The 13347-nt window shown below is 40.1% G+C and overlaps 1 protein-coding gene across 2 annotated transcripts; it reads right to left on the reverse strand.

The window, feature by feature from the left end:
• Window positions 1-462: 462 nt before the first annotated feature.
• Window positions 463-8986, reverse strand: LOC139364764 (glucosidase 2 subunit beta-like). Of its 2 annotated transcripts, none has more exons than XM_071101804.1 (18): window positions 8917-8986; window positions 8366-8515; window positions 8040-8156; window positions 7817-7912; window positions 7665-7722; window positions 7399-7516; window positions 7055-7184; window positions 6644-6728; window positions 6479-6557; window positions 3876-3959; window positions 3526-3702; window positions 3329-3419; window positions 3052-3121; window positions 2742-2831; window positions 2541-2615; window positions 2323-2422; window positions 1906-2068; window positions 463-1000 (listed from the first exon to the last, which is right to left on the reverse strand). In XM_071101804.1, exons 2-17 carry the CDS (start codon window positions 8463-8465, stop codon window positions 1922-1924), a joined length of 1617 nt encoding a protein of 538 aa, XP_070957905.1. In that variant the 5' UTR covers window positions 8466-8515; window positions 8917-8986; the 3' UTR covers window positions 463-1000; window positions 1906-1921. The 2 variants fall into 2 exon arrangements, with proteins under 2 accessions (XP_070957905.1, XP_070957906.1); XM_071101805.1 differs by having other exon boundaries at window positions 8366-8512; window positions 8917-8977.
• Between the last annotated feature and the right edge of the window lie 4361 nt (window positions 8987-13347).

Here is a 13347-nt window from a genome sequence, read left to right on the forward strand (position 1 = left end):
GCATGCTTTCCCTCCTACTGCTGATGAACAGAACTACTGTAGTTATTAGAAGGACCATAATACCGAACTCCAACATGACATCTCAGTTCTATGTACAGTAGTTCCAACAGCAGCCAGGAGGAAAGCATCGTTGGGGGGGTTACTCGTATAGGAAAGGGGTCAGTGGTTCTTCTGTTTCTCGACCAACTGTATTTTGTGTCTATTTATTTAGAAGAGGGGACACAAGAGTAACTTAGTGACATTCTTCTTACAACATTTTCCTGGAATGGTAGAACAAATCAAAGGAGAAAATGATCAAAACAGATCTACTGGCATCAATGTATCAATGTCAGTAGGAAGATATCAAAATCTCATACTTCCAAACATGACCAAATGAACAATGACAAAATGTAACAAAGAAAATAAACCTTTCAGTTTAGTTTAGGATATTTATTACTGGGATTTCAGCTGAAGACGCTTGAAGACTTTTTCATGGAATTGTTTAATTATTTGTACTTTACATGCCAGAAAAAAATAAAAGGTTACAAATCTGAGTGACCCATGTTGTTTTTACAAGATGACATTGAGCGTTGTCATTTCCAGAGGGTAACAATGCAAAACCATTGATGCGCATAAGACAAACTGCCCACCATCGTCATAATGCACATCATTGGCATAATCATCTACTGTAGTATTAGAGCCAACAGAGCATAGTTAACATTATACCGACTATCCTGCTTAGATAGTACAACTTTTGTTGATTGGCAAAGTAGAACACAGGAGAAAATGATTCAGCATATTCAAATTCTACTTCCTTTTTTTGGTTAATGGAATGACTATTTTTTTTATCTAATTGAAACATTAAACCTAGACAAACAAGTTAAAGCAACAGACAAGTAGGAGTAAAGAACATGCAACCATTTTGAATCTTCATCTTCCAGTTTGTGAAGCCTGAGCGCAGCAGCTGGTTGTTGCAGAGCAGAACAGGGTGAGGCTAGCATGTAGGCCCATAAAGAGAAACCTGAGAGAGAAATTACTGTTATTTTCAAGCAGACGTGGCAAGAAATCCTCTCAGAAACAAAATGGTTTTGACCGCTTGGAAATGTCGCACAGTGCCTTACTTCTCATAAAATGTTTGCTTTTGCCATCGTGAAATTACCAACTTAATCATTTTTATGTAAAAATGATCAAATACATGTGCAAGGATGTCCTACCAAGTCAAGACTGGCTCCTTGCACTATGCATGCCTTCCTTTGTCCCGTTAACATCTTCTGTTTTGGTGTCTTCTCATTTTCCTGCTTGCTTGTGCCTCCTTGCTTTGTGTACAGTAGCTAGCACTTCATTTATTTTACATTTTTTAAATGCAACCTTTAACTAGGGCAGTCAGTTAAGAACAAAGTCTTATTAACAATGACGGCCTACACTTATTTGCACTGTTTTAAATTAAGCTACTCAACCAGAGTTAAGCTACGTAACCAGATGAGGGAAGTAAGCATTATCTAGATTGGCTCATCCAACTAGGTGGACTTGAATGCCATTTATGTCAGATCTATTTGAAGATAAATGCAGCAAAATGTTGACTAAACACCTAAACACTTCTCCACTGCACAAATACAACTATGTGGGCTGGAGCCAACAGTTGATACAATGTTTCTAAGTTAGCTAGTGAGAGCCAAGCTCAAGACAGACATGCAGAGTAGTGATGATTGAAAGACAACTTGAAGTTTTAAAAAATGTATGTATTAAAACGATTATGAATGTCATTTCCCCCCCCCAGTGGTTGCTGTCCATAATTGTAGTGTACATGATTAAACAATTACCGTGCCAGGCCTATGTACAGTATTTATAAAAAGTTGATATCCACATGTAATTATAAAGTGCTCCACTGCTCTATAAGTCCAATGGGCCTGGCTTGTAGCTAGCTACCTGTTGGTGGGGAGCACTACAGCTCTGTGTGTCCGTGCAGTACTTCGTCCAGGCTGGCTGGCTCCTGGCAAACGGCGGGGGTGGTGAACTCCATGAGGTACTCACAGCGACTGGGCTCTGACGTAGACGTCACCACCGTCTCCTTCCCACACGTCAGCTTCACCTGACCCACACAGAGGGACAACATTAACCCTTCACTATATTCACAGGATATGTTGTGGGTCAGCAGTACCTCAGGAGTAGGGACCTGTGCACTTAGTGTGAATTATCATGCCAATTCCCCACACAGCACCCCAGCCCAGCACCGCATGAAACATGATTTGACTTAATACTCTTCATATGCTCTCAGCAAATTAGACTGTCATAAAGGTGCAGCATTGGGCTGGGAGGGAAGTGGACTGGAGAAGATATACTTACTGTGGTGGACCTGTTGGGGCCCTGCCAGCACCCCTGCCCATGGTCATACTTCATCACAGAGTATAAATTGTCTTCAGGACCAGCCCATTGTCCCCACAAGCTACAACGAGGACAGAGACAGAGACAATGACCACTAACAATCTTAACGGTTTCAGAAGGACCACAGTCACTTGAACAGTTAAAGGCTCCGGTAAAATGAAGTGAAGAGGTTCTCTTACCCAAGGTTGGTCTCCGAACCCCCAAACTTAGGTTTCTGGGAGACCCTATTGAATGGACACAGCCTGTAGATGTACCTGATGAAAAAGAAGCGGGGCAGAGTCTTCGATTTCATCTTTGGTAAACTCAAACGGTTTCACATTTCTCTCACGAAGGCATAGACAGACTATGGGTATTTACAAAGATAGATGAAGTATACGTACTCGCTTGTGGACAATTCATAGCACTGGCTGTAGAGGTAAGCAAATTCTGCACTTGGCCCAAAGTCAAAACCAATCTCCTTCTCAAGGTTCCTGCAGATCCAAATACATTCAGGATCACAGATTAATGATTGACTTGCAGTCACAGGGTACATTCATTTGTGTTTTCAAACCTAATAATACAACCTGTACTTGTACGCCTGTGTAGTGTTTGCATGTTGAGTATCAGCATGAGTAGTTTTTGTGTTGCAAGGACTAACATACAGTTGTTGCCAAAGCCAGCAGAGATTAAGCATTGTGGTTGCAATCTCACTTCATTTGATCGTCCACTTCCCGGAGAGCCCTTTCAGCTTCATCAAAATCATCCCTGGCTTTCTGGGCAGCTGAGGAACAAAGACAACGAAGCACAACCTCAAAAGGACAGACCAATGAGACATACAATTCCACAGCACGGAAAATCGCAATTCAGACATTTACGCTTAATATCATCTGAACCCCCTACTTTGTATATTCAGACAAACACAAATTGTGTCCCTGTTTAAGATAGTGCGGGACTAAGCACAGATTGTAAAACAGATGACTGTATGCACCATCAATAAGGCTCTGGGTCTCTGTGTCGTACGGTGGCATGGACACCTCATCGTCCTCTCTTTTCTCTGGGGTCTGCACGGTGGGAGGGACCTGATAAGCAAACATGCGTTACGTTACTGGGACAACTGACCACCCAAGCCCTCCAATACTAGCCTAGCTCAGGCCATTCCCCTCCAATGTGAGGATTTCCAACTACCTTCTCTTCCTCCTCCTCCTCCTCGTGATCATCTTCCTCGTCGTCCTCTACATCCTCCTCCTCTCCAGCGTAATCCTCGGGGTAGTGGTCAGAGTCATGGTCAGAGACAAAGTCCCTGGACTCCTCCTCCTGGGGGGTCTCCACTGGGGCAGGGGGTTCCGACTGGCCCTGAGACACCTACACAGTCACATCAACCAAATCACACACTAATATAGCCCTTTAAAGCACATTTCTCACAAAGTGCTCGACAGTAACCCAGCCTAGACACCCAATCTGAGGCTCCAGGACACAGACCATTCTACTAGGATACAGAAATGACTGTGGAACATAAGTGTTCATGTGGTGCTGACCTCTGACAGGTACTTGTCTTTGATACCGCTCCACACAGTTTCAAATGTTGACGTGTCCACTTTGTCTGCTCCTCCCAGCAATCCCTGCAGGAATGGATTAGGAAACCAGAAAAATGGTAAGACGTCTATCTTGAAATAATATATATATATATATATTTTTTTATCTTAATAAGACATCTTACTGCACTGGCAGATCATGTGCTCATTTTAACCTACAAAGGCTGGATACAAGTCAGAATATCTTGATACAAGACAAATGACCTTGATGTATTTTCTGGGCAACTTAAAACAAGTAAATGCAAATGCTTTGGGTAAGCAAGATCATTTTGACTTCATTAATATGTCAACCTCTAAAATAAAAAGTGGTTAATGTGAACCTAACTCACAGCAAAAAAGTGTAAAGAAAGCAATCAAATGTAATTTGCCTAGACTTTACTGCAAATGACACTCGAATCCTGAGAAAAAAAACAATACATTAATATTGCAGTTAGCCATAACAGCCTTTAAAATATGCTTGTGACCACACACATCTACAGTTGAAGTCAGAATTTTACATACACTTCGGTTGGAGTCATTAAAACTCGTTTTTAAAACGCTCCACAAATTTCTTGTTAAACTATAGTTTTGGCAAGTCGGTTAAGACATCTACTTTGTGCATGACAAGTAATTTTTCCTAACAATTGTTTACAGACAGATTATTTCACTGTATCACAATTCCAGTCGGTCAGAAGTTTACATACACTAAGTTGACTGTGCAGCTCAGAAAATTCCAGAAATTGATGTCATGGCTTTAGAAGCTTCCAATAGGCTAATTGACATCATTTGAGTCAATTGGAGGTGTACCTGTGGATGTATTTCAAGGCCTACCTTCAAACTCAGTACCTCTTTGCTTGACATGTGAAAATCAAAATCAGGACCTCAGAAAAAAAAATTGTAGACCTCCACAAGTTTGGTTCATCCTTGGGAGCAATTTCCAAACGTCTTAAGGTAACACGTTTATCTGTACAAACACCATGGGACCACGCAGGAAGGAGATGCGTTCAGTCTCCTAGAGATGAATGTATTTTGGTGCAAAGAGTACAAATCAATCCCAGAACAACAGCAAAGGACCTTGTGAAGATGGAGGAAACACGTACAAAAGTATCTGTATCCACAGTAAAACGAGTCCTATATCGACATAACCTGAAAGGCTGCTCAGCAAGGAAGAAGCCACTGCTCCAAAACCGCCATAAAAAAGCCAGACGACGGTTTGCAACTGCACATGGGGACAATGTCCTCTGGTCTGATGAAACAAAAATAGAACTGTTTGGCCATAATGACCATCATTATGTTTATAAGGAAAAAAAAAGGGGGGGGGGGGGGGCTTGCAAGCTGAAGAACATCATCCCAACCGTGAAGCACGGGGGTGGCAGCATCATGTTGTGGGGGTGCTTTGCTGCAGGAGGGACTGGTGCACTTCACAAAATAGATGGCATCATGAGGTAGGAAAATTATGTGGATGTATTGAAGCAACTCATCTCAAGACATCAGTTAAAGCTTGGGTCTTCCAAACGGACAATGACTAAACATAATTCCAAAGTTATGGCAAAATGGCTTAAGGACAACAAAGTCATGGTATTGGAGTGGTCATCACAAAGCCCTGACCTCAATCCTATAGAAAATTTGTGGGCAGAACTGAAAAAGTGTGTGCGAGCAAGGAGGCCTACAAACCTGACTCAGTTACACCAGCTGTCAGGAGGAATGGGCCAAAATTCACCCAACTTATTGTGGGAAGCTACCCGAAACGTTTGACCCAAGTTAAACAATTTAAAGGCAATGCTACCAAATACTAATTGAGTGCATGTAAACTTCTGACCCACTGGGAATGTGATGAAAGAAATAAAAGCTGAAATATATCATTCTCTCTACTATTATTCTGACATTTCACATTCTTAAAAATAAAGTGGTGATCCGAACTGATTTAAGACAGGGAATTTTTACTAGGATTAAATGTCAGGCTTTGTGAAAAACTGAGTTTAAATGTATTTGGCTAAGGTGCATGTAAACCTCCGACTTCAACTGTAAATATTGCACTTGGGAAACAATCTTAAAGTAGAAATAGAATGAAACAGGCCTTCTACAGTATTTTTGCTCTATTATAGTGGCCACTATAGTAGACATTGATCAAGTGCACAAGGCTACATGTGTGCAAATAAATGTTCAGAGTAAAAAATCCCCCCCTCACTCACACGTGTTACTGTCAAGTTCAACACAAAAGCAATATCTGCTGCTGTAAGCTTTCCAGAGCGAGCGCTGATGCTGTAACTAGCAAGTTGTCTTTTCTCCAGTAGAGTGCTGCATTTTGTGAACGATTGGCTGAACCTTGGATACAGACAGTATTTCTCCAAACGCGAATCACTCGTTCGCATACAGCCAGTAGTCATCCAAAGCCACCCAGCCCCGTCCAAACTTTTCTCATTGGATCTACACGAATCACGTAGATCACCTTTTTTGGGGTTCAAAACAGCAGATTTCGCCAAAAGGAGACTAGTTTGCATCCCTGTAATTTACCAGTGTGATATAAATGATTCTCGTGACTTGGGGAGGAAGATGAGACATCTTACCTGAGTCTCTGTTTCTGACAGAGAGCCATCGGAGTCTGGATCCAGCTCTAGATGGGACTGCAGTTCAGCCACAGAAACACTGAGAATAACAAAAACACCCGTATTAGTCACTCACTGAATCACACTGAAATATCTCCAACGCTGACAGTTACACACTACACTCACTAGCCGTCTGTGTCATCATCCAGCTCCAGAAAAGCCTCAGCCATTCTAGTTTTGTCCTTCTCCATACGGATGAGTTCTTTTTGTTCTGAAACAGACAAAATCAAATCAATCACATACAACTTAGAAAGAGAAATCTTCAACAGGGCTTTAGTAATTGACTTCCAAATCATTAAGTTAACTACATCAAAGATGTTGAAAAATATATCTGACTGGAGAGTCGATTTGCACTGGGCATTTCACAACATTTAACAATGTTTAACTATACCCTAACTATATGAATATACTTAAATATCTTGGTTTTACCAAAAAGCACAAAAACACTTTTGTGAAGAAAACAAATACATTGAGAGAATTGTGCATAGGTTAAAAGCAGAGAGATAATGATTTCTAGTGTAATACCAGTGTACTTACCCTCCCAAGCCTTCAGGTGGCGCTCTTTAGCCTCTTTCTCTGGATCCTCCGCTGTTTCTTTCACAGTCCTCAGAGCCTCCACCTTCTCCTCCAGACCCTTCTTACTACCCTGCAGCTCAGTCAACTTGCCCTGCACAAACACATGGATATAAGTATTTACAAAAAAAACATTTGAAACATACAAAGTCTTGTCATTTCATGAACTCATTCAAAAGGCAAGAATTTATACCAATCCCTCTACATAAGAAATGGTCTCTGTATAGGCCCTAGTCATTTCTGCTGCCTAATCAACCCCAAATACATCTACTACCCTTTTCACACCCTTTGGTTGATTAGTCTCTCACCTGTTTGTCCTCCTGTCCCCTTTTAGCTTCATGTATCAGTTGTTGTTTGAGCAGAAAGCCTTCCTTGGTGATCTCAGCCATTATCTGCAGACTCTCCCTCTCCTTGCGTCCCATCTCCCTAGGGGTCACACAGCCAACATAATCAGTCTTCACACACACATACTGGGCACACACTGGAGGAATCATTCGGCAACACAAAGGCCAATGTTAGTGTTGTAGTCAATATTAAATGTTTGCAGAATGCTGTACGTTTTACGACTGCTCACCTGCAGGTGTTTTGACAAGTGGCACCACTGTTGTACTCGTCTGTCGTGTCACAGCAGTCTGAGGAGAGAACACACTTCATCAGCACAACAAACAAAAAATTGAGAGAACGGGACAACTGATCCATGGAAAGATACTGTGACGATATTCTTACCACAGATGCCGTCGTTGATCCGGGAGGAAGGGATGAAGGTGGGTCTGAAGCCAGCGTTGGTACAGTGGAAGCTGCCGTTGGGGCAGGCAGCAGTACCTGTAGAAAAAAATGCAAAGACATTCATTACAGTCAAGACCTTAGTGATAAATGTGCATAGAAGTGTGTAGTGTCTTGATAGTGGGTTCAGTCTGGCTTTATTGATGAGAAGTGAGCGATACTGCACCTGGTTCATCCGAGCCATCCCTGCAGTCGCAGTAGTCATCGTTGACCCGGTCAAAGGGGATGGTGCTGGAGCCGTCCAAACAGGTAAAGGGCTTGTTCTCCTCATAGAACTGTCTCTCTGTCGGGATCGTGGGGACAGGTAAGGGTTGGGTACATAAGAGCAAATCTGAGAGCCAATGCACACCTGCCAGGTTAAAATCCATGCTCACAATGGGATTCTGAAAGCTAAAATAACAGACTGCAATAGACTAGGCCTACCTCACTGGCTGTGATGAGAACCATAACGTTATTTGTCTGAATTCGGGTTAGAATCAGAAGCCAACTCACTTGATAGTGGTACTCCGCGTGGACGCTGGATCTCCACCGCTGCGCCAGTGCCCATCGCCAAAGCCAAGCTCATCAACAACAGTAGAAGCGCACAAGACATGATGCAGTATCAACGGGGCCCAGCTACACTTTCAAGAATTCGCGGCGCTACTGCAAACACAACTCAAGGCATTAGACAATGTACTTGAACCCAATACAGCTAGTTCTCAGACACACCATCATTCACAACATTGAAACAGTCGGCCCCATATGAAACCTCTGATACAATGCGTTAGAACGACATTTTCAGAATCATTAAGTCATATTTCAATACACGTAAAGATAGGTAACGTTAACTTCGCTAAGTAACGTTATTAAGTTAGCTGATGAACTAACGTTATAGTAGTAGCAGCAAGCTATCACCGGTCTTGATTTAACGCGGTAAAAACTTCCTTTTGAACAATATTTATGAATGCTGTATATGCAATAAAGTATCATGTTCACAATAAAATTCTAAAAACACTTATACAATCGTTATTTTCGAAGTAAAAATATGACTAATCATCCATTACCTCTCTTCCGCAATGCTTCAGGAAACGTCTCGTGCGCTCATGCACTATAACGTTTTCCTCTGATTGGACTAGCTCTCGAATCCGACCTGTGATTGGAGAATACTTGTGGCGTGGTGCATGATGGGTAATAAATTGGAAGCAGCCATGTCAGAGAGGGTGGAGAACCTCTTTTGGCCATGTTATGTGGATTTGAGGTGTCTCTGTCAAAATACTTAGTGGTATAAAGTACACCTTTTTTTCAGTTTGAGCCTAAAATGACATACCCAAATCTAACTGCCTGTAGCTCAAGACCTGAAGCAAGGATATGCATGTTCTTGATACCATTTGAAAGGAAACACTTGAAGTTTGTGGAAATGTGAAATGAATGTAGGAGATTATAACACATTAGATCTGGTAAAAGATAATACCATTTATTGTACAATCTTATTTGAAATGCAAGAGAAAGGTCATAATGTATTATTCCAGCCCAGGTGCTATTTAGATGTTGGCCACTAGATGGCAGCAGTATATGTGCAAAGCTTTAGATTGATTCAATGAACCATTGCATATCTGTTCAAAATATTGTATCAAAACTGCCAAAATGTGCCTAATTGGTTTATTAATACATTTTCAAGTTCATAATTGTGCACTCTCCTCAAACAATAACATGGTCTTCTTTAATGGCTACTGTAAACTGGACAGTGCAGTTAGATTAACAAGAATTTAAGCTTTCTGCCCATATCAGATATGTCTATGTCCTGGGATTTTTTCATTTTCTCACGATCTCATGCTAATCGCATTAGCCTATGTTAGATCAACCATCCCGCATGGGGGGGTTAGACGGACACCGATCTTGTAGAGGTTAAGTAGTTTTTGGCGGATTCTGTACTTTACTATTTATATTTTTGACAACTTTTATTTCACTACATTCTTAAAAAGAATAATGTACTTTTTACTCCATACATTTTCCCTGACACCCAAAAGTACTCGTTACATTTTGAATGCTTAGTAGAACAGGAAAATGGTCCAATATATGCATTTATCAAGAAAAGATCCCTCTGATCTGGTGGACTCACTAAACATACATATACATATTAATTTATAAATTATGTCTGAGTATTGGAGATAGCACCTGGCTGTCCGTAAATATAAAAAACACGAAAATAGTACCGTCTGGTTTGCTTAATATAAGGAATTTGAAATTATGTATACTTTAACTTTTGATACTTACGTATATTTAAAACCAAATACTACTATAGTACTTTTTTACTGGGTGACTTTCACTTTTACTTGAGTCATTTTCTATTAAGGTATCTTTACTTTTACTCAAGTATGATAATACGGTACTTTTTCCACCACTGAAAATACTTCATAATTATAAGAGAGGTAGCTATGATCAAGGCAAACCAAACAGTTAGACAGCGTAGCCTGAAACTGTCAGGCTGAAATGAGTCCATCAATTCCTGCGATGGGGTTTATCATATGTATTGAGAATCCTCATGGTGTGCAATGGAAGTCTCTGTAGCCCATTCTTACTAATCGCTTAGATAGTCTTTGATAAACATGTAGGCCTACTCATACACGGATTCTCTCAAAATAAAAATATGGTGTGGAAGCACAGTGTTTACATTCACTTTATAAACCACAATAAACCAGACTATTGAAGACCTTGACCTTTTAGTCTACTCCTTTTTTATAATCTCTGATAACATTATTAAGCACACACAGTAGCCACAGTATTTCTCTTTGCTTATATTATTAAAAAAATCTTCCTTTATTTGTAATTTTAACACACTTTACAGTACCGAACAGTGAAATAAAATAAAAATATACTGATATATAATTGTATTATATAGCTGTTTGCTTATTAAATGCATTTTATTCACAAAATAACACCTCAGTTCTCTCAGAAGAAAACCTTTCATAAAAATAATATAATAAAAAATAACTTGGGACACATTTTACACATTACAGCAATATCATTTACAAATATTACAATCATTTCATGGTGTTTTTTCCATTTATATAATTTTCCTAACTTGTGAACAAGTAACACATGATTTAAAGCCCCGAAAATTGTTCTCAGAGGGAGTCTAATATGACAAAAGTGACCAAGAAGTGGAGGTGCTCATTTCAAAATGGCTACGCAATGTCTCTCTCAGAACCCTCTTGTTTTTTTTACCTCTCGCTTCACCCATACACATCTGTCAATTACTCACAATCACTCCTACATGGCATATTGATAATGAATAGTTTTCATTGATTATGACTTGAGCAATATGGAATGGGCAAACATGGAATAGCACAATAGAAAAAAACTAAGGCTTGAAACCAGGTCCAACGGAACCAGTGAGAGACATAACTACTAAATCCTCAAAAAAACACATACTGTACCCACATACTACTTTAACCACATTGTCTACCCTACAACCTCCCTTAAGATAAAGTTCGGGTACAAAACATTTTCATTTTTCTGATGATTAATCTAATCCTGTTTCATCCAATCTATCTAATTAATCTAATAATGACATTTACACACTTCTCTGTGTGAGAAAAATGATAGCACAAAAGAGAAAGACAGAGGAAAGATGAGGACAGAAAAAGAGAAGGAAAGCGTGACGGTGTGGTTTTACTGGTTTGGTTATTTTCTTATAACTAAACGTGGTTAATTATCAATGATAATGACCTGAATAAATTTGTCATTTACAATCCAACATGACAAAATATACAAAAGAAGCTGTGATAATGCTAATAGTTGTATTATCAATATGTCATTCTAGTTGCGTTTCTAGACCATCCACCAGAATGATACAAAAATAAAAACTGTACACAAACTGTTCAAAGAAAACACTTGTGGTATTTTCCATGGTTTTCTTTTCAATATTTAAAAAGAATGTCAGTAATTCATCAACAGAATCATTTCTTAATAAGAAATGATCGCTACAGTATTGTGTTAAAATGGCAATCAAATATTTATTTGTTTTTATAGCTCATGACAAAACAAAAAGCCAGATAAACAAAGCCATATATCTTCAAAGACAGGGGGAAGCTTCATGGGAATCTCCTACTCCAGGTACTGAGACAGTAACGTTGGATTCCCATATTACAACAATTAAAGGCCTGTGCGGTGACACCGCAATGCTGCTCCAGCCAATCACAGAGCTGGACTGGATGGATCTCAGGCCTCTGTTCCATCAGCCACAGGCTGAGCTACGTTACCGACCAGCAGAAACCAGCTATACTTATGTTGTTGTTTTTTTACCCTGTGAACAACTCCAACTCAAACTGAGACCTATTCAAGCTGTGTGCTGATCAATCCTGTGACCATGACCTCATACAGCTAGGATGGTGATTCTAGTGAGTGATGACACACAACACATGACAAGAGAAAGGTCTCTCTCTCTCTATCTCTCTCTCTCTCTCTCTCTCTCTCTGTCTGTCTGTCTGTCTGTCTGTCTGTCTGTCTGTCTGTCTGTCTGTCTGTCTGTCTGTCTGTCTGTCTGTCTGTCTGTCTGTCTGTCTGTCTCTCTGTCTGTCTGTCTCTCTGTCTCTCTGTCTGTCTGCCTCTCTGTCTGTCTGTCTGTCTGTCTCTTTCTCAACATAACATCAGACATTTACTCAGCCCAAGACAGACGTTATTTTCAACCAGAAAAAGTATTGTGAGAAAATATACTTACTCGACATCCGGTCTGCAACAGCTATATGTTTACCACTCATTTGACCTGCCTTCCCTGGAGCTAAATTGGCCTATTTATTGGGCCCTCGTAACTGACACAACACATTCTTAATATTGGCCATAAAATGTTCCTGTCCATATGCTGATGCTGGGTACATTGTGTATAGACACACAGACACTCACAGATAGAGGCATACAGACATGGTATAAATATACTAGGATATTTTGAATTTATCTTATAAATCTACATAGAGGCAGGTATGTATCCTGCATTTGACATTAAGGCAGAAAAGCTTAAAACGTAACAAGAATGGCTGTGTGTGACTGTCTGAACAGCCTCCTTTCTGGCCAAGCTCGTTCTTTCGATTCCCTCCAATCCTGAAATCACCCTGACAAAATCCTCTCAGTCTGCCCTGTCAAAGCATCTCTCCCCTCATCAGTTTCCAATCTGTTGCTTTGGTGACAACTGATGCAGTAAGTGAGAAGAGACTGGTGAATAAATACAGTGTAAGTGGGTAAGAGATGGAATGTGAATTTGTGCTGCTGATGATATTATCCTAATCCTTCAAACATATTTAGCAAAAAACAAGAATAAATAGAAAACAGGCAGAACATATACTCTAAAGTATCTCATGGCTTATCCTCAGAAAGTAAAAAAGAATAATAATTTTCGTATGTAAAAACTGGAGAGTCCACAAGCAGCAGGTGTGGTGGTGTAGTGATAGTGACTTCTCCTTATCTACGAGTTCTGAAACGTCTCATCAACTTGAAAAGCA

Source organism: Oncorhynchus clarkii, chromosome 13 (genome assembly GCF_045791955.1).
Source record: "Oncorhynchus clarkii lewisi isolate Uvic-CL-2024 chromosome 13, UVic_Ocla_1.0, whole genome shotgun sequence".
NCBI lineage: Eukaryota > Metazoa > Chordata > Actinopteri > Salmoniformes > Salmonidae > Oncorhynchus > Oncorhynchus clarkii.